At 48.6% G+C, this 24,585-nt stretch overlaps 1 protein-coding gene across 2 annotated transcripts; it reads right to left on the reverse strand.

Annotated features, from left to right (window-relative positions):
* On the reverse strand, nucleotides 1–23,758 carry STEAP2 (STEAP2 metalloreductase). 2 transcript variants are annotated; one of them, XM_081882536.1, is made up of 7 exons: nucleotides 23,486–23,757; nucleotides 14,332–14,395; nucleotides 11,530–11,607; nucleotides 10,136–10,659; nucleotides 8,642–9,169; nucleotides 1,550–1,714; nucleotides 1–581 (listed from the first exon to the last, which is right to left on the reverse strand). In XM_081882536.1, the coding sequence occupies exons 4-7, from the start codon at nucleotides 10,625–10,627 to the stop codon at nucleotides 297–299; spliced, it is 1,470 nt and encodes a 489-aa protein (XP_081738662.1). In that variant the 5' UTR covers nucleotides 10,628–10,659; nucleotides 11,530–11,607; nucleotides 14,332–14,395; nucleotides 23,486–23,757; the 3' UTR covers nucleotides 1–296. The 2 variants fall into 2 exon arrangements, with proteins under 2 accessions (XP_081738662.1, XP_081738663.1); XM_081882537.1 differs by lacking the exon at nucleotides 11,530–11,607 and having other exon boundaries at nucleotides 23,486–23,758.
* Nucleotides 23,759–24,585: the final 827 nt, after the last annotated feature.

The raw sequence follows: 24,585 nt of genomic DNA on the forward strand, positions 1-24,585 counted from the left end.
TGGAGTTCAATGGTATTTATTCTCTGGTCAACATGCTTAATAAACCCAAGTGTGGCAGAAGAGGCTTGAGAACACACTTTCTCTGCCCAGACAGCAAATCTTCAGAATGCAGGGATGTGCTCAAAGACATTTACGCCACATTAAAAATGTTTGCATTGACCAACACTGCCCACTTCCTAATAGTTTACAGCATATCATCACTTGTTTCCCACAGGTTTCAGTCTACAGTAAAGCTTCTATGAACTACATCACTTTGAAAGGACAATGCTGACAAAGGCGATAGCGTCATTGTGGACTCACATGATAGTAACCCTTTCTGGCGAGGGATGTGAACCAGTTCCACTTCCATCTTCCATAAATTGTCTTCTTTCCCATCCTCTTCTTATCCGCCTCAATTTCCTGCTTATGCATGGCAGCAGCAAAAATACCTTACCCAGAATTACTGTGCATGGCAAGACAAGTGCAAGAACAAAATTTGGCGGTGTGTAAAATCTGTAGTATTGTTCCTCAAAGGCTCTTTTCCACCCATAAATTAACACATGGAAAGTACTTATGAGCAGGGCGACGTATCCAAGAGTAGACTTTGAAGATATTGGGGGGTGGGGTGGGAGGGAGGGAGAGGAAACAGATACAAATTAACACTCTGGAAACCCAATTAGCAGACATAGCTAATAAACTAATTAAAATTTCTGAAAAAGAGTTAAAATCAGCACACGTTGTAAGTACATTTTATCGCTTTCAGGATTCTGAACTCTGCTGGTTTAATAAAAAGGTCGCTCCCCATTCTTTTTTATTTCACTGTGATGGCCCAATATGTATTCTGATTTTTCAAATTAAGTTCTGCAGAGGAAAACTGAAAGAGCAGCTCAGAATATGAAAAGGAGCATCCAGAATGCTCCTCTGGTATTTTCGAAGGTCTCTAGGGGCAGAAACCTTTTGCTGGATGAGCAGAGTGTGTGAGATTTGCTGGACTGATAACGAGTCTGGGAGAAAAGGGATGAAAGAGGCTGCTCACTTGAATCAGCAGGTATGGTTGCATAGAAAAAGGCGACAAAAAGCAGTATCAGAAAGATACTGCCAGATATCTTTAATGATACACATCACAGCTTCCAGCCCTTCCTGGGATTTGCTGGTGCTTAGTGTCCTCAGCAGAGATGTGTTGATTTGTTATATCAGTGTAATGCAGTAGAATTGTGGATAATATTCTAAAACTGTGTTAAGTCCTGAAAAGAACTGCTTAAAGCCTCAACTGCTTATCTCAAACACATTTTGGGTGAAAAAAAAATTCAAGGAAATGTCCTTTGACCAAGCATTTCTTAGATTTGGAATTCTTGTGAAGTCAGTTTACCAGAATGAAAAAATAAAGAACACTGCCTTACAGTGTACTCTTATACGTAGTTACTTGGAAGGAAACATTCCAGGGCGGCTTTTGCTAAGTATTAGCATTTAGGAACTTGTTGACATTTCTGGAGCAATCCTGTTAAATATCAACACTGAAATGCCTTCTGATAGATTAGCTTCTAATACCGGGTTTTGCTACAATACACACCTGGATAAAACTGAATTCCCTCCAGTTTAACGACCTGTTTACTGAAGGAATAGAAGTTACAGCCAACAGAGAAAGCAGCCCCAGGCTCATTATTCCAAAGGAGACATACATTTCAATCCGCCAGACTTCTTCCTCATTCCATGTATTTTCAACATCCGCATGGACCTGAAGAAAGAGGACGGAAATTTTTTAGAACACGGGACACTTTTGTACAAGAGGAGTTTTCATTCATTCTGGAGACTTGTTGGGTTTCTAAGTGTGCCTGGTGGATAGTCCGGAAGCTGGGAAGAAGGGATGGGGGGGGGGGAAGCTGGTCAGGATTTCCAGTGACTGTGAGGAGGCGTTCATGCTCTTAATAGGCCTGTCCCTTCCTACAACTAGGAAGAGGAGAATAAACTATGGAAAATGGAAAACAGATGCAAATCTGAGTGATTTATGCAGATCTCAGAATTCAGTGCTGTCACGGCCACCCAGGTCTGGTCCCAGCTCACAAGAGACCTCACTCCGTTGCAGCTTATTTACAGGAAAAGTTTATTGAAGATTTCTGCTTCTCATACAGTTCAGCATTGTGGCCGTACGTCTGCCACGTTAGACCGCTGAAGTCCCCTCTGACTCCTCCCCTCTTCCGCACCAACTTAATAGCCTGGCTCTAGACCACCTCTTCCTCTCCTTTCTTTTCCGCAGGGTCTTCCTGCCCCCCTGGGTTCCCTCTCTCCGTGACTCGCCTGAGGCTGAATCCTCTGCCGCCTCTTCCCCCCTCTTTCTGGCTTTAGGGCCGGGCTCCTCCCCTGAGCTCTCTCCACTTCCGCGCGCCTCTACGTTTGAACTTGGCGCGCGTACGTTGCTGCTGACCTTTCTTTCGACCGCTACACCACCCCCTGCTCTGCTCTCCACCCTTTCCGGCTGAACACCCTGCTCCAACCCCCTCTCTCTGTTCTCTCCTAATCCTGCTCCCTCCGAGAGGCTGACGACTCCACCCCCTTTACTCCGTTCCGGCTGAGACGTCTCTTGCTTCCTCTGTCTTCCACTGGGCTCCTCTCCGCTTCTCCCTTCTCCTCCCCTTTGCTTGATTAAGGTAACCCCCTTTTGAGAATCCTCTGACTCGCTGCTCAGACTCGTGGATTCCCTCAGAATTCCGTCATCTTCTTCCTCATCCTTCTGCCCCTCCTCCCACTCGCTCTCCGTCTCCTCTGTCATCTCCTCCTCTCTCCCAGAAACCCTGACATCCATCCCCCCCTCGAAGCCCCCCCTTCCCCCCTCCCGCTCGCCGGGGACCGGTTGTGGAAACTGCGGCTCTTCGGGGGTAGGCTCAGGATACAGGTCGTGTACGTCAATGTTCTCTGCTGGCAGTTCTGTGTAAGTGTATTCGAAGTCGGGTTCTTCCCCCAAATGCTTCTCAGTCTCTGCTTCCATCGCTACTTCCTCCGGTGCTGCCCGCCAAGGACCTATCAGCCACCTCTTACGCCATTCCTCCTCTGGCTGCTCCTCCCACCAATAAGGGGTTTCCGTGTCCACCCCCGAGCACGATCCCCTGGGCGGGCTTGATTCTGGTGTTCTTTCCTCGGGGGAAGAGAAACCCCTGAACGTGCTATCTGACAATGTGGGTGTGAAAAGCCAGTCATCAAAGTACTCAGCTGGCATGGGCCTATGTGGGAAAAGTGCATGGAACTCTTCTTTCAAAAGGGGTTCGTCTAACTCGTAGCCTGGCACCCAACTATTAGCAGCGGCTGGTGTGCCCTCCCTGGCGAGAAAATATTCAACTCCCTCCTCCCCCCATCTCGAGTCCAGTATCTCTGTGACCTCGTTAAGAGGTTCTGGTCTTGGCGATTCCCCCCTCTCAGGCGCCCTCCTACGTGGCTCTGGGGGTGCTCCTGACTCTTGAAACCTGTGTGGGGTTTTGTAGGGAGTGAGCACCGACCTATGAAAGACCGGGTGCACCCTGGAACCTTCCGGAAGGGCTATACGAAAAGCCACCGGATTGATCTTAGCCTCAACTTGATATGGCCCTAGCTGCCTGTGTCCTAACTTCTTCTTGGCCAATGACCTGGCCGGCATCGCGTGGGCTGCTAACCACACCCAGTCCCCAACCTGGATGTCCTCTCCCGCCCTCCTGTGCTTATCGGCCTGCACCTTATACGCCTGTTTTGCCAGCTCCAAATGTCTCCGCAGCTCCTCGTGCACCTCTTGCAACTCCGCTGCAAACTGGTCGGCATCTTGAGGCCCCCCCCCTCCTGGTGCCGCAAATCTCGGGAAGGTTCTGGGATGACGGCCATTGTTCGCGAAGAAAGGCGTCACCCCGGTGGAAGCGTGTTTCGTGTTGTTGTAGGCGAATTCAGCCATCGGCAGATAGTCCACCCACGCCGCAGGTCGCTGGTTGGCGTAGCACCGCAGGTACTGCTGCATGATCGCGTTGACCCTCTCCGCTTGACCGTTGGTTTGTGGATGCCTCGCCGATGTCAGGTTGATTTTGACGTGCAAGATGCCCAGAAGCTTTCGCCAGAAAGTGGAAACAAACTGGCGCCCCCTGTCGGACAAGACGGACTGCGGAAGTCCATGCACTCTGAAGACGTGATCGATGAAGAGCTTTGCGGTCTGTTCTGCCGTCGCCACCTTGGCACAAGGGATGAAGTGCGCCATCTTGGTGAACAAGTCCACCACCACTAACACCGCCGTCTTACCTCTGGAGCTGGGCAGGTCTGTAACAAAGTCCAACGCTACCCTCTCCCATGGTTGCTGCGGTGTCTCCAGCGGTTCTAGCAATCCCGCCTGCTTCTGGTGCACTGGTTTGGACCTCTGGCAGATATCACACCTGGCGACGTAGTCCGCCACCTCTCCTCTCATCTGGGGCCACCAAAAGTCTCTAGCCACCAACTCCATCGTCTTTTCTTTGCCGAAATGGCCTGCACTAGGGGCGTCATGCAACTGTTGCAGAACCTTGGCTCGAAGATCGTCGGTGGGCACGTAAAGGGCACCCTTACGAGTCAAAAGTCCATCTTGTAATTGAAACTCATCGTTGTGTCGCGACCCTCCGCGTAGCTCCTCCATCTTAGACTGTGCAAACTGATCCCTTTGCAACGCGCGTCGCACCGCGTCCAGGTCGACTGCGATGGTAGCGCACGTCCACGCCTGCGGTGCGAAAATGTGCTTTGCTGCGATTGGAGCTGCTTCCTCCAAGTATTGCGGCTTTCGGGACAGCGCGTCTGCAATAACATTGGAGTCTCCTGGGATGTATTCTATTTTGAAGTCGAAGTCCGCAAAGAACTCCGCCCAGCGCATGTGTCGCTGGGTCTGCAACTTAGCCGTCCGCCAATACTCTAAGTTCTTGTGATCCGTGCGGACCTGCACCGTGTGCTTGGCTCCTATTAAGAAGTGTCGCCACGCTTTGAAAGCTGCATGAATGGCCAACAACTCCCTGTCCCATATGGTATAATTGCGCTCCGTCTTGCTGAGCTTCCGGGAGTAGAACGCACCCGGTCGCCAGTTGCCTTGTGAATCCTCTTGCAAAAGAACGGCCCCAACCGCTCTATCCGACGCATCGGTCTCTACCCGCATGGGTCTGCCGGGATTCACGTGGAGCAGCTGCTCTTCGGAGGCGAAAAGACCCTTAAGCGTCCGGAAGGACCGCTCCGCTTGTTCGGTCCAGACGAACTTCTTCTTCTTGGAACTGAGGGTGTCAGTGATCGCCGCCGTCGCGTTCGCAAAACCTTTAATAAACTTGCGGTAAAAATTGGCAAAGCCGATGAACCTCTGGACCTCTTTCCGATTTCGAGGGCTTTTCCAGTCCAACAGCGCTTGAACCTTAGCCCTGTCCATGGCCAGTCCCTCGTCGGACAACTTGTAGCCAAGGAAATCAACCTCTCTGACATCAAACTGGCACTTTTCCAACTTGGCGTACAGCCTGTGTTCCTTCAGCCTCTGCAGGACCTCCCTCACGTCCTTATCGTGATCCTCCGGCGATTCCGAGAAAATCAGGATATCGTCGAGAAAGCAGACACACTTTTTGTAGAGGAGACCTGCTAGCACGTGGTGCATAAATGCTTGAAAAACGTGGCTGCCATTTTGGAGGCCGAAAGGCATGACTCTGTATTCGTATGTGCCCAGAGGGGTGAACATGGCGGTCTTCCACTCATCTCCTTTCCGGATGCGGATGAGATTGTAAGCTCCACGTAGGTCCAGCTTGGTGAAAATCTTGCCCCTCCTGACGGTCGCTAAAAGGTCGTCAATCTTGGGCATGGGGAAAGCTTTGGGCTTAGTCAAGCTGTTGATGAACCTGTAATCCACTATAAGCCTTTTTTGGGGCGTGTCCTTCTTCTTCACAAAGAAAACAGGACTGCCTCCCGCTGCTTTAGATTCCTGGATGAAACCGCGCTTGAGGTTATGGTCTATGAACTCCCGAAGCTCTTGCATTTCGTCTTCCGACATGGAGTACAGCTTGGCAGCAGGCAATTGCGCCCCTGGCACTAAATCAATCGCGCAGTCGTAAGGTCTATGAGGCGGCAACTTGTCAGCTTCCTTCTCACAGAAAACCTCCAAGAATTCCTGGTACTTGTGAGGCACTGTTTGCACCATACCCAGATGTAATGGCTGCTCAGCTTCTCCTCCCTGATCGGTCTGAAAGCAATGCTGAGCACAATACGATGAACAAAAGTTGATCTGCCTCTGGTACCACGCAACCGCGGGACTGTGCCTCTCCAGCCAACTCATGCCTAACACGATGGGTGTGTCCGATAAGTGGGTGACATTGAAACTAATAAGCTCTCGATGGTTGCCAATCTGCATCATCATGGGAGGGGTTTGCTGCACCACTTGCCCCCCCAGCAACTTCCTGCCGTCCACCGTGACCACGTTCAGAGGCGTCGTTGCAGGCAGGAGCGCCATGTTGTGCTGCTTAACGAACTGCAGTCCCATGAAGTCGGCGTTGCTTCCCGAATCGATCGTTATTGGAACCTCGAGGAGTCTCCCATCAGGCAACTGGAGTGTTGCTGTGAGCAGAACTGCCGGTTTGGGAGGCAAAGGGTCCACGCTCTGCAGTGATGCTGGGGGCTTGTCTACAGATCCGCCTGGCTGAGCCCCAGTAGCTCTGCTTCCAGCCAGGCACTGTCGTTTCCCTGAAGCTGCTCCCCTGGTTGCACCTCTGCTGTTACAGTTGCCAGCGCTGCAGTGTGCTTCTGGAGCCTCTGGGGGCACTCTTTCGCCATATGGTGCGCACTGTCACAGATGTAACACTTCCTGGTTCCTCTAGGAGGCTTCGCTTTGGCTGCACCAGGGACAGGGCTCTGGGATGGCTTCTGAGCCCTAGCACCACCAATCTCCATTGGCTCCTCTCTGTCCTTCCCCATTGGCGAGGGGTGCGCACGGCTGAAGTCCCTGTGCCCAAAAGGGAGAGTCCTTGCTTGCGCACGCGCTTGGGGCCCGTCCTCCTCATGCCACGGACGCCCCTCATGTCGAATTCCAAGAGCTAAAGCCCGTTGCACCACGTCTTCTAGGGTCTGGGGTCTGTCCCCCCTAGCGATCTCATCCTTGATGGGGGGGCTCAATCCCTCCCAAAAAAGATCTCTGACCAGTTTACTGTCCTTTGGCCAATCTAAGGCGGTGAGCAATGCAAAAAATTTAGAGTGGTATTGGCGCACAGTCGCTTTCCCCTGCCTCAGCCCGTGCATTTGACGGCGCGCAATGTCCACATCCACAGAGGATTGAAAACAAGAATCCATCGCTTTGATGAACGCAGTTGAATCGCGACGGGCCGGTCCATCTTCGCGCCACAAATTGCGTAGCCAAGCCCTGGCCTCCCCATGCAGGTGCGAAACAATGAACCCCACTCTCTCCTCCTCATCTTTAAAATCGTGACGGAGTAAGTGCAGTGCATATACAACGTCCGCTCTGAAATTGGGATAGTCTTGCAAGTTGCCATTAAAATGCGGAACTAGGGCACCCCCCCTCCGTCCAAGCGCAATGCCCTCCGCTCTGGATCCTGGGGCCCCCGCCTTGTCCGCGCGCTCCCACCTTGCCTGCAAATCCTGGCACGTCTTCTCCAAGTCGTCATTCTTCGTCTGCGAAGCAATGACTGCCGATGTGAGAGCGGTAACCTGATTCCGCAATGCAACCAGCTGCTCCTCAGCGCTCATGGCTGCTCCCGTTCGTGAGCTTCGCAAAAAAAAATTTTTGCTTTGAGAGAGGGGACTTACTGTCACGGCCACCCAGGTCTGGTCCCAGCTCACAAGAGACCTCACTCCGTTGCAGCTTATTTACAGGAAAAGTTTATTGAAGATTTCTGCTTCTCATACAGTTCAGCATTGTGGCCGTACGTCTGCCACGTTAGACCGCTGAAGTCCCCTCTGACTCCTCCCCTCTTCCGCACCAACTTAATAGCCTGGCTCTAGACCACCTCTTCCTCTCCTTTCTTTTCCGCAGGGTCTTCCTGCCCCCCTGGGTTCCCTCTCTCCGTGACTCGCCTGAGGCTGAATCCTCTGCCGCCTCTTCCCCCCTCTTTCTGGCTTTAGGGCCGGGCTCCTCCCCTGAGCTCTCTCCACTTCCGCGCGCCTCTACGTTTGAACTTGGCGCGCGTACGTTGCTGCTGACCTTTCTTTCGACCGCTACACCACCCCCTGCTCTGCTCTCCACCCTTTCCGGCTGAACACCCTGCTCCAACCCCCTCTCTCTGTTCTCTCCTAATCCTGCTCCCTCCGAGAGGCTGACGACTCCACCCCCTTTACTCCGTTCCGGCTGAGACGTCTCTTGCTTCCTCTGTCTTCCACTGGGCTCCTCTCCGCTTCTCCCTTCTCCTCCCCTTTGCTTGATTAAGGTAACCCCCTTTTGAGAATCCTCTGACTCGCTGCTCAGACTCGTGGATTCCCTCAGAATTCCGTCATCTTCTTCCTCATCCTTCTGCCCCTCCTCCCACTCGCTCTCCGTCTCCTCTGTCATCTCCTCCTCTCTCCCAGAAACCCTGACAAGTGCTTATGGGCTTAGTTAACAATCTCTTGGAACAGATGCTGCACTGAAGCTAAGCAGGCCTAGACTTGATCAGTAACCTGAACGGAAGACCACTGGGAACCCCATTGAGAATCACCGTCTCCAAGTTATTTTCCTTACCTGCTGATAAGCCATATTCAGGAACAAGTACCGTTCGGACCTCCTCATGGGCAAGCAGAGGCTGTAAACCACGTGCACTGTTGCAAAGAAAAAGCTAAGCAGTCCAAGCTGTTTCCTACACTGCAACCAGCTCTCTAACCAAGGTGGAAATCGCCTGTACTTAGTGCCAGAATAAAGTTGATAAGCAGCTGCCAGCAGCCCTGATAAATACACTAGAGACAACAAAGTGATAGCAACAACTGGCAATGTCTTATTCACGATCTCAATAGGAATTTTGTAGAAATCACTCTGCTGGTTCCTCACGTAAGGATGAATTACATCTCGGATGAATGAATAGATGAAGAAGAAGGTGGCCAGGCTGACAGCCACTATTACTGGTCCTTTCCACAGCGTGAACAACCGAAGGGGCAAATTTTCAATCTCCCTTGCAGATGATAAAGCGCCCAAATCAAGAGGAATGAAGCTGAGTTGACGGGCAAGTTCCATAACTTGATGTCGAGCTTGAAAATTGTTACTACATATGTAGACCTTTAAAAAAACAACACACAAACATTATGATGATGTACCAATATAAAGATGAATTCAACAGCTGCAATGGACTAAATTCATGTCCTCCAGATGTGGCTGTACCACAATGCCCATAGGTCCCAGCCAGAATGGCAAAAATGGGAGTTCAACAACATCTGGCAGACACCCCATTGGCTACTCCTGAATGTAATGGTCAAACTGCAGTAGATGCTACTAGCAGATAAAAAGTGCCCAGACCACTTTAAATGCATAAATGATTTTATATGTTTAATTCGTTTTCATTCATTGTTGTCAGCAAGGTCATGTTTTTCACCTTACTTATGTTTCCAGTGACATAAATGAATGTTAAAATTTCTATAATAATGAAACTAGGGAGTTCTCTCATTTTGTTTTCTAGAAAGCATTGTATGGAAAACTAAAGCATTCTCTGCAGCCAGCTGCTTCTGGTCAAATGTTGTCTGGAGCACTGATGGAATTATTCTGTCATAGTTGACCGAACAAATTATTTCAGAACCAGATATTCCACTTCCCCAAGCTTTTTCCTTTAGAAAAAAAAATAATTGTATGTTTTACATACCATTTTACATATGGTTTTATTATAAATAGTTTTGGGATGCCTCAACTGAAGGGATTCAATAATAATAATAATAATAATAATAATAATAATAATAATAATAATAATAATTAATAATAATATCATTTTATCTCTGTGAGCCACCCAGAAAACTCTGTTGTTGGATGGTCAGTACTGAAGCAATAACAGTAATGCGATGACGCTTTGGCATCCTTGTGTGATGTTCTTCCTCAATTCAAGCTCAGCAGCACTGATGACTGTTTACAAGCTAGCATACTGAGCAATGTTTACTCTCAGTGCTGGAACAAATATTGAGATTGGCAAGACAGTCACAACTATTCCAACCACTATTTTCATTCCGCTTTTTAAAAAGACATAAATGTATAGCTTACCTGTCTGCTAGCATCTTTGGGTCCTAACTGCAGTGCCCAGGCTGAGATAACGTTGAATCCTTTGACAACAAAAGAATCTTGGAAAAGTGACTGCAAGTATTCTGCATTAGATTCTGGATACTGGTTAACTCTCATGTTATTACTGACATCTACAAGGATTTTACCAACAAGCAGGTGTTTGAGGTCCCACAAAGCAGCATAGTGTTCTCTGTGTATAGCAACAAAAATCAAATTTGCTTTTGCTACGGCATCTTCGTGATGAGTGACATCAACCACATGTGGAAAGAACTCAGCAGCAAATTTAGGGTTTCTGCTTCCTATGACCACATGGTACCCACACCTAATAAGCCTAATGGTCAGTGATTTTGCAAAATCTCCACTTCCAATTATGCCTATTGTGACCTTGCTGGTGTCCTTGATACCGTTTACACCATTTGGCAAGAAAGTTTCATTTAAAGATTTGGGACTTCCCATCATAGAAATTGATTCCATAACTCAACAGGATGAGATTAGAGGGCAATTTTCTAAAAGAAAACAGAGAAGAAACACACATAGTTAATATGAACCCATTAATACATCCTGCATCGTGAAATATTTCCCCCCCTACTTTCACACATTTCTCTACAAGCCAGGCAATTGTGTTCTAGCACCAGATAAAATAAAAACAAACAAAAAAAAACTGATTACTGTACATATGATGGCTTGGATTCTAAGCCATAAATAGATTTGTTTATGGAATTGGGTTTTCCCATCTAACTCTTCCCACTAAGACCTCCCCACATCCCCTGATGATTCACTCCAGCAGAACCTTCTAGAACACAATGGAATTCTCCCTCGCATGTAAGCAGGTACAAGCAGAAGGCACCTCCCCCCACCCACAACCCCTATGTTTATAGGGTGGGGGAACCTAATTTAGGCTGCATGCCTAAACATGGCCATAATCAAAAGTGCAGTAGACTGGCTCTACACACATTCACACACCCCTCTCCATCCTTCAACCTGACAAGCAAGAGGCATCATCAAGGTTCAAGGACATATTCCACATTCCAGCCAGGCAGAAACACTTGGGTTGAGAAACAGGGCCAGATTGGGGGTATGGCCTACGTTAGAGTTCTGAGGGCCTGGACGGTTGCAAACCCTTGGCCTGAGTTTCCCCAACCCAGGTCTACACAGAGAAAACCACCTCCATAAATAGCAAAAGAATTCAGTAGACATCAATAAGGGAGAAAACACATCTTTCAAAGATGCTTGGCAGAATCCATAAAAGATCTGAAATACCGTATATGACCCGAGAGAACATTCCCCACAGAATTCTTGAGCTTGAACAAATTTATGTCTTCATTGGAAAGCTGAGATTCTGCAGGCACACATTTGTCTGCCAAAGTGTCACCCACCGTTGCAAATTGTGTGAATCTTTGTCTACCACAGCTGGCGAGGAATTCAGTCACTACCTCTCATCTTCATTTCCTTTTCTGTAACATAAGAACGACAACCATCCAAGCAACCACAACAGCACACCCATACAAACATTGTGTAGCAGTTATAAAGCCTGGCAGGATATTCCCCCTCATAAATATGCTTGCAGGATGACATCTTGTGCTTTTCCATTGTTAACAATGGAAACAATCTGCACTTAGGATTGTGGCCTAAGGCGGTGTGCCATTCTGATGCTGAAGCAGACCCACAACACTATTCCACACTGAAGATACTGGTATAGCCCATGCTAACACAGAACAGTGTATATATCGAACAAGATACACATTGTGTACTGGTGCATCTGAACCAAAGCATAGGATATACTATAATAATGTATAAATAAATAAATAATGTGATAAACTGAAAGTTGGTACTATTTCAGACCTTATTTATGTTTACTGGTATTGCATGGCTACCAAAGTAGGGCAACCACCTAATTCAAGTTGATTAATTGTACAAGATTTAAGTTGCGGACCTACATAAATTTACACGGGAGCAAATCCTGTTGAATTTAGTGGGATTTACTTCCAAATAAACTTTCACAGAATTGAATTGATAGTCTGCCTAAAACTGCATGAGAAAAAGCAGTAGCTCTAAAGAAAAAAACACAGATGGTGCACACCCATCAGACATTATCTTAGAAGAGGCATTACCCCTTCTCTAATACACTCCATGCAACCAACTGTTGTAAAATTTTAAAAAATGTGCTGCCCTATTAATGAGGAGAAGATTATTAATTTTATTTAACATGTTTCTAAACTGCTTTTTATGCTTGGTAATCCTCCCAAGGCACTCCCAGAGTAATCAATAAAACAATATAGTAACATTGCGCAGAAATACTATTACTATATTTTAAAAAGCAGCAGCATATAAATAAACTGAGTAAAGCATCAGTGTGTTAGTCAATCAAAATCTAACTGATTAATTGACTAAACGTTACAGCTGTACATTAAAGGAATTTTGTATGCCATTCTACTTCCTCCAGGAATTTATATATTCATTTGTCTAGGAAAATAAAATGTAGAAGGAAGCATATATAAAAATAAATGAATAAAATGTTAAGGGGAACTGCAAAGTCAAAGGCAACAAACCTTAATCCAAGTTCCAAATGGCATGTAGGATTGTGATAAGGGGAAAACCCACAATTTCTTAACTCTGAAAATCTATATTTTTTAAATGTCATTTTATTACTGAAATAACTTGCTAGCAGTTGTTGTGCTTTACTAATTCTGAGGAAATGATTCACTCTTAAATGTGAGCTGCAAATCCAGCAGGAATTGGTCAACAACTATTTTAGCCAAAGCAAACTAAGGAAAAAAGATTTGTGTGTCCTGGAAATGTGATTCACTCATGCAAATGACGAGATTGCATCCTATTTTTTTGTATTTAAATCTCAAAAGGTACATTGTGAAACACCCCAGCTATTTGGTAACATTTCTTTTACGAGAAATGGGCTACTTTTAACATTAAAAGAGGCCAGGGAATTGAATATTGAGCATTCACTTCATTTTTCATGCTCTTTGAACTAGTTAAGAAACCTAAACAGAAACTTAAAATTTCCACTGTTTACCATAGGGCTTATACTCAGATCCCAAATACACTGCTCAGAAAAAAGGCCAACATTTCCAAACCTTAGTTGCCAAAGGCAGACCTTCAGCTTTATATCATAACTCTGAAACACGAATCCCAATTTCGAATTTCTCTTTTAAATACTGAAATCTTAATCCTTTTGTCAGCTGCCAGAACGTCAACAGTAGAAAAAAATGCACTGTCTTCAGTATTTGACATGCCACTTTTTAAGTTGAATAAAATAAGGGAAGGGTGGTCAAATACTGCTATGCTTGGGAAAGCAATGAGGCCATTGGGTGGGTGGGTGATGTGTTGATGTACCTAAGATGCTGCTCATTGGATGCTTAGCATGACTGTATAAATTGCCATTATAGTACAACACGGGCGGGACATTGTAGCTGTCAGGGAACTGACATCTAAAGCGCCGCAGGTGCAAAGGCTCCCTGAGGTTGAGAGAGCAGTAGCAGCGGAAGAAGGAACCAGTAGAGGGCGAGCAAGAACTCCAAGGGAAAGTGAGTCGGAGGGATGGCTCAGAGACGCTTCAAGCGAAACCAGTGGGGAGGTCTCAGGACCTCCTATAGGGACACCCACACCTCGACGGAAACTGTCACGCCGAGAGGCCAGACGACGTGTTTCCGTTAAGGAGCTTTTATGTTGGAAACGTTTCCGAAAGCAGCCACTTTCGGATTCTACTAGTGATTGACGCAGCCATGCTGGAGGGGCTCCGTCACAGGCAGAGGTTTGAAAACCTGATCAAACTCTGAGGGACTTGCATTTTACGCACAAGCAGCTCATCGTCCCATCACAGTAGCCTTCCATACTGATGTTGTTGTTGGGACTCCCATCAGAACTGGATAATGGTCTGAGCAGCGGCGGATTGGTGCCCATTGAGAATGATAGGGTGGAAGCAAGGGAGACCAATGGTGAATGGAACCAGAACCACAGAACCAACTAATTCTAGATTTTCTCCCAGTGGGAACAGTGGGAAATTTAAAATGATGGTTGTAGCTTATTGCTGCTGCTGCTGGTGGGTGGGTAGCCTGTGGCTGGGTGAGACCCACGGTTGTAAGGAGAGAACCAGTACTGCTGAAAGCCTCCTCAAACCTGAAGTTGGCCCTGTGAGCTATGAACAGATGCTTTTGAAAAATTACCTTGTTGGATCACATATGCAAATCAGCTCCCGGTTTCTGATGCCAGCAGAGATCAGAGCGCAGCCTGTGAAGAATAAAAAGAGGGTCTTAAAAGGCTTGTTCCTTGCATGTTGTGTACAGCAAGGCTTTAATGGTAGAAGTCCAAATTTCTGATGATTTATTTTCTTCTAATGATCTTGCATCTGACTCCCAATGGGACAGGATGGTTTTCTTAGAAGTCTAGAATTGCAGGAGAACCTGGCATGAACCAGAAATCATTTCCCCTAAGTTTTCAGGCTAGTTCCACAAACCTTGTGCAGAGCCATGTGCTAAGTAAGTGGCTTGGGGGGATGGAGTCAGATGCAAAAGACAATTTGGCAGCCAAATATTAACTGCATGACATGTTATTATATAAGCCAACATCTGAGTTACTACAGATCAGTGTTTTCAGCTTTTTGCTGTTTCTATTGTTCCACAACTGGGAAACTCTTGATGATCTATTTTGAGTAATCAGGTCTACCAGTAAATTAAATCTACTCCCTGCCCACTCTAGTCATAAACAAAACTGTCAAAGGCTATAAAGCACTCTAGAAACTTGAAACAGTTCTCCCACTTTTTAAAAAAACCTGCAACCTTAAAAGTATTTAACCCAGAAAAAAACCTGCCTCAATTTTTATGCATGATTTGACCTGGCTATCCTTTACAAATCTATGACCATTTCAAGTCATTGAAACGCTGTATACTTTTCAGAGTATACTTTTCAAAGTTTTGAGCTTGGGGTTGAAAATGGACTACAACAGGATTAAAATTCCAGGAACAATGACTCTTCTCCAATTGCCCCACAGTGATACCATGGTATTCATCTGAGAATGCATAGATTTTTTTAAAATCCAGATAAACGCTTCAAAAGGAACATCAGGTCACTGAACTATTAAGAACAAGAGATGTTCTTCCTGTTGCTAATGCATTTGTTCGGCAGTGCATTTGGCTATAAATTTAGATTACATAATTTTAGTCAGGACTGATTTTTAATCCAACAATGTCCTAATTTTCCACCTTTTCTTCTTCCACCAGAACAAAATGGAACCAGGGATGGCAGTGAAGCAGAAAGGGGAAACAAACTGAAGTAACAGAAATGATAAGGTGGGGGGGAAATAACATAAAAAATGATGGTCTGGACAAAAGGAAGCTGGAAAAGTAAAATTTATCTGTACTGTTGCCATGTGCAACTAATAATTCAAAGATATTTCAGTAAAATGCAAGTCTATCTCCTACTACAGTGGTACCTCGGGTTACAGACGCTTCAGGTTACATACGCTTCAGGTTACAAACTCTGCTAACCCAGAAATAGTACCTCGGATTAAGAACTTTGCTTCAGGATGAGAACAGAAATCGTGCTCCGGCGGCGCAGTGGGAGGCCCCATTAGCTAGTGGTGCTTCATGTTAAGAACAGTTTCAGGTTAAGAATGGACCTCCGGAACGAATTAAGTACTTAACCCGAGGTACCACTGTATATATTTGCCTAAGGTTGTCATCATGCATCTTGGTCACTGTCTGATAGATGACATTGAGAACTACAGCATGACAATAGCTCTTGGAGAGCTGCTGTGGCCTTTGCAGTAGCACTGGAGAAGCCGTGGAGGAAGTCACAACACCCTGTGTCAGTTCCTCAGCAACCGCCCTATAGCTGCTGCCCCCCTCACCAATGATGCTGTTTCAACCTCAGCAGCAGCAGAAGGCACAGAGGAAGGAAGCAGTGGGTGAGCAGGATGGAGCCATCCTGGCCTATCATGATTGTTCCTCTATGGCACCCCTGGACCACCTGCCACACTTCCCTCCTCCTTGTGCAAGAAGGTCTAAGGGGATGGGGGTGGGTGGAGACTTGGCAAGCCCTACCTCAGTGGGGGAAGTTGGTTGGGCAAGGTCTAGAAGGCACTGGGGGCTTTGGTGAGGTGGGGGCAGATGGGGTTGGTATTCCTTTGGACCTCCAACATTGGGTAAGGGACAAAGGAAAAGCAGGGGGAGAGCTGCAAAAGGCTGAAAGGATTAGTGCAGCGTAGGCTTTCTCAGCCGTCCTCCTTCAACCTCTGATGTTGGGATTTGAGCAAGTGAGTGGAACAGACCACCTACCAATCATGTGGCATCACAATTATGTCATGTGATTGTCATGCAGGTTGCCCTTCCCACCTAAGTCGGCCCCGGGGTGGAAACCATAAAAGATTATCCAGCTCTGGTCTAATGGTTGGTTGGGTGGGGGGTTTGTGAGGGGTGCAGTGGGACAGAGTTGTAGGCAGGGTTGGCTGGCAGGGATGGAGCCCCAAGTCGATCTATAAAATCTGTGGTGAACCATGACTCATATTTAACCAAGGTTTTATTACAGTCAAGAGATATATAAATCTTGTGAAATACAAAAAATAAAAAATTAGCATGGATTCAGGGACATCTACTTTTTGTAAACATATCTTTGTATAGTGCTATGACTTCTGCTGTGACCTACTGGCTGAAGATTAACGTCCAAACACATATGAGCAGAGGAAGTAGTAAAAGTGTACATAATGAAGCATGCTTGACCAGGCTATTTGCCAAGTTGCTTCCCTCAGCAGTCCTGTTCTGTCCCACAAAATTGAGAAATCAGGGAGCTAGAACTCAAGAGTGGTGAGTTGTGTTAACTGGAACACACTGCCTTTTAGCAGTCTTGTGGTTAGGGACAGGACATCTGGTGAGGATGAGTAATGTCTGATTTATTAAAAAAATGCTAAGCACAGTAAAGTTGTCTTAACTAATTAGGTGAAGGGTTAAAGCAAACAAAAAAGTGACATGTTTACTTCTGCTTGCTTAGCAACTTTACAGGAGCTCAGAATATTAATGGTACAATTAAGTGAGTGGCTAAACTGCATACAATCCTATTATAGCTGGAAAGTGCAGAAAAGACTGCTGCAAAAAGAGGGAGTTGAGCTAATTAGACAGTTGGACAGGTGGGTTACCAAGGTTCGCATGAGTGCCACACCCTGCAAGCAGATGCCCTAGACATGACCATTGAGCTTCTAGGCCAAGAATGGAGAACCTTTTTCCAGACTGAGGGTCCTATTCCTTTCTGGACAACCTTCTGGGGCCACATGCCAGTCAGTGGTGAGAACGGACAGTGGCAAAAGTGAGCCTAACAACAAGTGTAAATTTTACCTTTGTACAGTATGCTAGTTTATACACATACCAGCCTCTATCCTTCATCCAAGCAAACAAGAATCATTTTCAGAGTTCAAGGACACATTCCAGCAAAAAACAACACCCTACTCAAGGTGACTGTGAACCAGAGCCAGAGAGGGGCATGACATTGAGAGACTGCGTGTGGCTGGGGGTTGTTGTGGGGAGAGTCCTCAGGGCCAGACAGGGAGGCTTGGAGGGCCCTGGGCCTGTGTTTATCAACCATCAGGGACACACTACTTATCATGCTTACCACATGATAAGAAGACTGTGCTAATGAAACCAGGCTATATTATCTGCTGATGTCCAAGTGGTGTCTGCCCATTCTGTTGTCCAACCCAGCACTCTTTGGCCACCTTTTTCTCCTATGATCCTTGTTTCTCATTTCGTCTCTGCCTACCTCCCTGTTTCACTGTTGCTTCCCCTGTGTGAAAACATAAGAGTCGTTATCTCCTTGAGACAGGGAGCAGTCCTCTTCCACTCTCTCTAAAACACCATCCACGTCAACAGCACAAAAAAGTAATACCCACTCCTCCATTTATCTCCCTCTCCACTGGGTAATGGTCTCCTGTTCCCTTCAATGATTCCAGCACCACCTCATTGCTCCTTGCTGCTCCCTATGTGTGCAACCTGAAAACATATACTGTATGATGTTACCTCTCTTTGTTTCCTTCAAATCCCTTGTCAAAGCTCACCTACAAGGCCTAGACTCATCGTGTTAATCCTCATTCTTAACCATAAGCAGGATTTAATAATGTGCAAACATGTTTGCCTGAATTCTTCATTCTCTCCCTTTGACTCTCCTTCTCTTGTTTCCCCCCATGGACATCTACAAGGCAGGGCATGGGAGGGCATCCCTCGATAAACCTTAATCTTGACCCCCTGTTTATTTGTCTGTTTGCTTGAGTAAGTTTCTAGCGCTTGCAGAACCTGAGATATAAGAAGATGAGAAGAGGAAGAGTTTGGATTTGATATCCAGCTTTATCACTACCCGAAGGAGTCTCAAAGCAGCTAACAATCTCCTTTCCCTTCCTCCCCCACAACAAACACTCTGTGGGGTGAGTGGGGCTGAGAGACTTCAGAGAAGTGTGACTAGCCCAAGGTCACCCAGCAGCTGCATGTGGAGGAGCGGAGACGTGAACCCGGTTCACCAAATTACGAGTCTACCGCTCATAACCACTACACCACATTGGCAAGCCTTATCCTTCCCATGGATGACCTTGTTTCCCTCACTGTCTGCTTTAGACTGCAAACTCCACGGAGGCAGGCTCCTATGTGTTCTCTGTACTTTATTATTTATTTTAAGTATTTACATACCATCTTTAAGATCACCTTTCCCCAAGGAACCTCATAATTAAAACAAGTACATTGTTTCAATAGGAAAAAACACACATAACAAAACATGGCAGATAGCAAACTTTGGAGCCAATTTTTACTAATGTTTAAAATGTTACATTATAAGGTGCCGTTTATACTGATTGTGCTTTATAAGCAGCTAATAAAAAAATATTAATTTATGTTTCAGAAAAGTTACTGAGTTGGGAGAATCCGCACAGATCACAGTTTAACATTTTACCACATTTCTGCTTTGGAGTAAAGGCCTCCTTGTTAAAATGCAGAAGAAAGATGAGGAGCTTGTGAACCTCCAAGTGTTGCTGACTCCAGCTCCCATCAGCCCCATAGCTCAGAAACATCCCCACCTCTCACTTAGCAAATAAGTACCAACCTACCCTGCGACAGCTCCCTTTATGATTGTATGATGCACTGATTATTTGTTCATGTTCTGGCAATCAGTTGACTATGTGGTTATGTGCACACAGAGGTTAAGTTACCACTTTGTAAATGATTAGTCTTGTCTTTATCCAACCACCACCTATAGAAGCAAAATATAAATGCCTTTGTCTAACTGAGAAGCAACAAGCTTTGAGTCTGGGCACCCATTCCACCCAAGTGATCAATTCTGCAAGTCGCTTTATTCAGAAGGCAACCACAAAATCCATCTTTAAGGTACAGTGGTACCTCTGGTTAAGAACTTAATTCGTTCTGGAGGTCCGTTCTTAACCTGAAACTGTTCTTAACCTGAGGAACCACTTTAGCTAATGGGGCCTCCCGCTGCCGCCGCGCGATTTCTGTTCTCATCCTGAGGTAAAGTTCTTAACCCGAGGCACTATTTCTGGGTTAGTGGAGTCAGTAACCTGAAGTGTGTCTAACCCAGTGTTTCCCAACCGGTGTTCCGCGGCACACTACTGTGCCGCGAGACTTTGCCTGGTGTGCCGCGGGAAAAATTGGCGGGGGGGGGGGGGGGAATAAAGGGGAAAAAATTTATTCCCCCACCGCCAGGCGTGGGGCTGGGGCGGGGGAAGCCCGAGCTTCCCCCTCCCCCAGAACGGGACCCAGAGCCATGCCGAAGCTGCGCGCAGCTTTGGCATCGCTCTGGGAGCTTGCGGGGCTGGGGGAGGAGGAAGCCCTCCGCCAGCCTCCAAACCATGTCGGGAGACAGCGGGATGGCGCGCTGCGCCTCTCCCGCTGTCCCCCAAGTTTGCAGGGCTGGCGATGGGGAGGAGCAGGCTTCTCCCCCCGCCAGCCTTCCAGCCAAGTCGGGGGACAGCGGGATGGCGCGCTGCGCCTCTCCCGCTGTCCCCCGAGTTTGCGGGGCTGGCGATGGGGAGGAGCAGGCTTCTCCCCCCGCCAGCCTTCCAGCCAAGTCGGAGGACAGCGGGATGGCGCGCTGCGCCTCTCCCGCTGTCCCCCGAGTTTGCGGGGCTGGCGATGGGGAGGAGCAGGCTTCTCCCCCCGCCAGCCTTCCAGCCAAGTCGGAGGACAGCGGGATGGCGCGCTGCGCCTCTCCCGCTGTCCCCCGAGTTTGCGGGGCTGGCGATGGGGAGGAGCAGGCTTCTCCCCCCGCCAGCCTTCCAGCCAAGTCGGAGGACAGCGGGATGGCGCGCTGCGCCTCTCCCGCTGTCCCCCGAGTTTGTGGGGCTGGCGATGGGGAGGAGCAGGCTTCTCCCCCCGCCAGCCTTCCAGCCAAGTCGGGGGACAGCGGGATGGCGCGCTGCGCCTCTCCCGCTGTCCCCCGAGTTTGCGGGGCTGGCGACGGGAAGGAGCAGGCTTCTCCCCCCGCCAGCCTTCCAGCCAAGTCGGGGGACAGCGGGATGGCGCGCTGCGCCTCTCCCACTGTCCCCCGAGTTTGCGGGGCTGGCGACGGGGAGGAGCAGGCTTCTCCCCCCGCCAGCCTTCCAGCCAAGTCGGGGGACAGCGGGATGGCGCGCTGCGCCTCTCCCGCTGTCCCCCGAGTTTGCGGGGCTGGCGACGGAAAGGAGCAGGCTTCTCCCCCCGCCAGCCTTCCAGCCAAGTCGGGGGGCAGCGGCAAGGACGCGCTGCGTTTCTCCGCTGTCCCGGACGGCTTTCAAAAGCCTGCCTTCAAAAGCCGTCCAGGACAGCGGAGAAACGCGCTGCCTTTCTCCGCTCTCCCGGGAAGGCAGGCAGGGGGGAGCAAAGGCTTTCGCCCCCGCCCGCCTTCAGAAGAGGTCCAGGACCTCTTCTGAAGGCGGGCGGGGGGCAAAAATCTTTGTCCCCCCTGCCTGCCTTCCCAGGGGCTTTTAAATCGCCCCGGACAGCGGAGAAGTCCTCCGCTGTCCCGGGCGATTTTAAAATGCCGCCCGCCAGCATTTTAAGATTGCCCCAGACAGCGGAGAAGTCCTCCGCTGTCCCGGGGTTTTTTAAAATGCTGGGGGTCGGAAGAAAAGCCCTTGTCCCCCCCCCAGCCTTCAGAAGAGGTCGGGGGACAGACTGCGGGGAGAAATCAGGGTGGGAGTCACGACCGTGAGGCAGGGCTGCCAAGTGTGGCAGAAGAGGACACGGCCGTCGCACCTGTCCTTAGGTAGGAGCTTCTTCCGTGTCGACCTGCTGCCCTAAAGTCTTGGCTTTTTTCTTGGCTTTTTGGCGGTTGGCACAGAAGGAAGGCAAGGGGGAGGGGAAAAAATTGAAACTTACACTTTCGTGCGTCCCTCCCGGCGTTACGCTGCGCGCTGACGTCACGGGGCTGTAATGGTGGTGTGCCTCGATATTTTTTTCATGAAACAAGTGTGCCTTTGCCCAAAAAAGGTTGGGAAACACTGGTCTAACCTGAAGCGTCTGTAACTCAAGGTACCACTGTGCATAAACGGGAGAGTACCCTCTGTATTCAATCCAAGCAGCTTTTTCACCTTTCACCTTTTTTTCACCTTTAGTGAAGGGCTGTAGCTCAGTGCTATAGCATCTGCTTTGCATGTAGAAAGTCCCCTTCAGTCCCCAGTATCCAGTAGGCCTGGGAATGTCTGTCTGAAAGCTGCTGTCACTCAGTGTTAACAATATGGAGCCCTGCTCATGACCTCTTGCAGCCACCATCCTATTAATTTCATCTCCCTTTCACTTCACACTTTCACACTGTGCAACCTAGGGACACATCCCTTGACCTCTGTGGTTAAACACACACCTACCTCTTGGGCTGTGTTAGAAACTGAGATATGAAAGCTAGGAGCTAAATGGCACCTTAATTCTAGGTTACCGGCGCAACAATGGAATGTCTAGGCATGCTTTTTATAACAAGAATACAGTGGTACCTCGGGTTACATACGCTTCAGGTTACATACACTTCAGGTTACAGACTCCGCTAACCCAGAAATATTACCTCAGGTTAAGTACTTTGCTTCAGGATGAGAACAGAAATCGTGCTCCGGTGGCGCGGCGGCAGTGGGAGGCCCCATTAGCTAAAGTGGTGCTTCAGGTTAAGAACAGTTTCAGGTTAAGAACAGACCTCCGGAACAAATTAAGTACTTAACCCAAGGTACCACTGTACAAGGGACATGGGTGGCACTGTGGGTTAAGCCACAGAGCCTAGGACTTGCCGATCAGAAGTTTGGTGGTTCGAATCCCTGTGACGGGGTGAGCTCCCGTTGCTCGGTCCCTGCTCCTGCCAACTTAGCAGTTCGAAAGCACGTCAAAATGCAAGTAGATAAATAGGCACCGCTCCGGCGGGAAGGTAAACGGCGTTTCCGTGCGCTGCTCTGGTTCGCCAGAAGCAGCTTAGTCATGCTGGCCACATGACCTGGAAGCTGTACGCCGGCTCCCTCAGCCAGTAAAGCGAGATGGGTGCCGCAACCCCAGAGTCGGTGACTGGACCTAATGGTCAGGGGTCCCTTTACCTTCACCACTGTACAAAGCTGAAAATGAATGAACTGCAGCTAAAATACTATGTTCTTTTTCACATGCTCTAGTCCACCCCCTAATATTCTTAAGGGGGTCTCTTATCCAGACTTCAGAGAGTACCTGGAAGTGGGGAGGCTCTGCAGTTTTAATCTGAAATCTTAGGCACACTACTGTGCCCAGAGCTCAGAAACTGCTCGCAAAATGCGCCTAGAACAATGGGGGTTTCGAGCACTGCTCTTGGGCTAATCAGTTTGTCAACTGCACATTGTAAAGAAAACGGAAAGGAAGGGACAAGCGACCAAAGGCCTTCTATCAACCTGCAACCAGATCCTATAATAATTCCGCTTTGATCGCGCATGCCCTGTGTCCCGTTCCGATAGCGCTGTGCTGCTTTGCCCTTGACTGGCCCGGAAGACGATGGATGTTAGACAACACGAAGGCTCCAGCTATGTTATTCTTCTTAACGTATAAAATGAAACTGGGTTACGGGTGGGGTGGGAATATGCAGGGATGGTTTGCCATGGGACTGGAAACCGCGCTATTACGCGTTTATAAGGGCCGGTCGTCGAGTACAAACCGGCGCGAAAGCGCGCGCGCTCTGCGCTTCGCCGCGCGGCTCGTTCTCACGCCACCCGCGCTCTGCTCGGCCAGGGCTTCCTCGTCCTCCCGCCTGGTTCTCACGCGGGGGCGCCGTGTTAAAAACAAAAAACAAGCGCAGCCCCCTTCCCGTCCTTCCGGGGTTGCAAGGCGCCTATTGGTGCCCCCCGCCCCGTCCCGCGCAGCTCACCTCTTGCAGCGCCGGAGCCGCCTCGGCGGATCTCCCTCCCTCTCGCCTCCCGCGCTCCAGCCTGTCTGAAGCTCCCGGCGGGCGGGGAGCGGGGCGGGAGGAGGAGGAGGAGAAGCGTTTCTTCCGTCCCTCCCCCAACTCGGCCCGGCCTTCCTCGGGATTTTGGTGCTGCCAGCAAGTGGGTCGCGCAGGCCGGGCGAGCCGCGTCTTCCTCGTCCTTTCGCACGGCACCGAGAGGCGGGGGAAGCGGCGGCGGCGGAGTCACGGGGAGCGAGGGGGTGAGCCGCCGCCGCCGCCTTCTCCGTGCGCGCGGCGAGGTGGAAAGAGGCCGGCGTCCCGCTGCTCCTGTCACCCAAGGGTGGGTGGGGGTGGGTTGATGGATAACCGCGCAAGGCCCCAAAGGCCTGTTTATTATTAAGGCCATCTCTTTCTTTCTTCTTAAATCCCGGCTTTCCGATCCTAACTCGCCCTCCGCCGCAGAAAACCTCAAGGCAACTAACATCGTTCAAAATAAATGAATAAACACACACACACCGCAAAACCAACCCGCTATTCAAACAATAAATCTGGAGACGGAAGACAGCGGATCCAAATTTCAGAGCAAACAATCCGCGGGCCGTCACGTGTTCGCTCGGTATTAGCATTTTTCCTTATTATTTTCAGCATTCTTTGCAGATAGCAAATACGGGGTGAAAACAGAAAGAAAAGTAATGCAGTAAAGGGAATTTGCATATAATAATAAACTTTTTTTTTACATGGGGCAGTGCAGTCCTATAGTATGTAGCTGGGGGCAGCAACGCTGCTCAGACCAGGGGCTGGAAACCACAGGAGAGAGAGCACACTTGCGCTGGAATCCCAAAGGCATCTGGTTGGCCAGAGCAGGATGCTGGACTAGATGGGCCAGTGGCTGCATCCAGCAGGCTCTAAATACTGTGGATTTTTAAATGGCTAGTGAAATTTGTGAGTTTGGTCCCATTGCGTCAAAATCAGATGAAGTCATGCCAAAGTGATGTTTTGCTCCACCATCTTGAATCAAAAATATGCCAGGCACCCAAATTTGACTAACACCACTCACTCCCCTGAGAACCCTAATGCCAAGT

Source organism: Podarcis melisellensis (assembly GCF_964234715.1).
Source record: "Podarcis melisellensis genome assembly, chromosome: 12".
In the NCBI taxonomy this organism is placed as follows: domain Eukaryota; kingdom Metazoa; phylum Chordata; class Lepidosauria; order Squamata; family Lacertidae; genus Podarcis; species Podarcis melisellensis.

Excerpts from the sequence above, each read along its gene's own strand:
- STEAP2 (XM_081882537.1), bottom strand. The coding sequence starts at position 10,627 with ATGGAATCAATTTCTATGATGGGAAGTCCCAAATCTTTAAATGAAACT. Across the intron at positions 9,170-10,135 it reads CCAAAGATGCTAGCAGACAG|GTCTACATATGTAGTAACAA; the intron begins GTAAGCTATACA and ends GTTTTTTTAAAG. Across the intron at positions 1,715-8,641 it reads TGAATATGGCTTATCAGCAG|GTCCATGCGGATGTTGAAAA; the intron begins GTAAGGAAAATA and ends CTCTTTCTTCAG.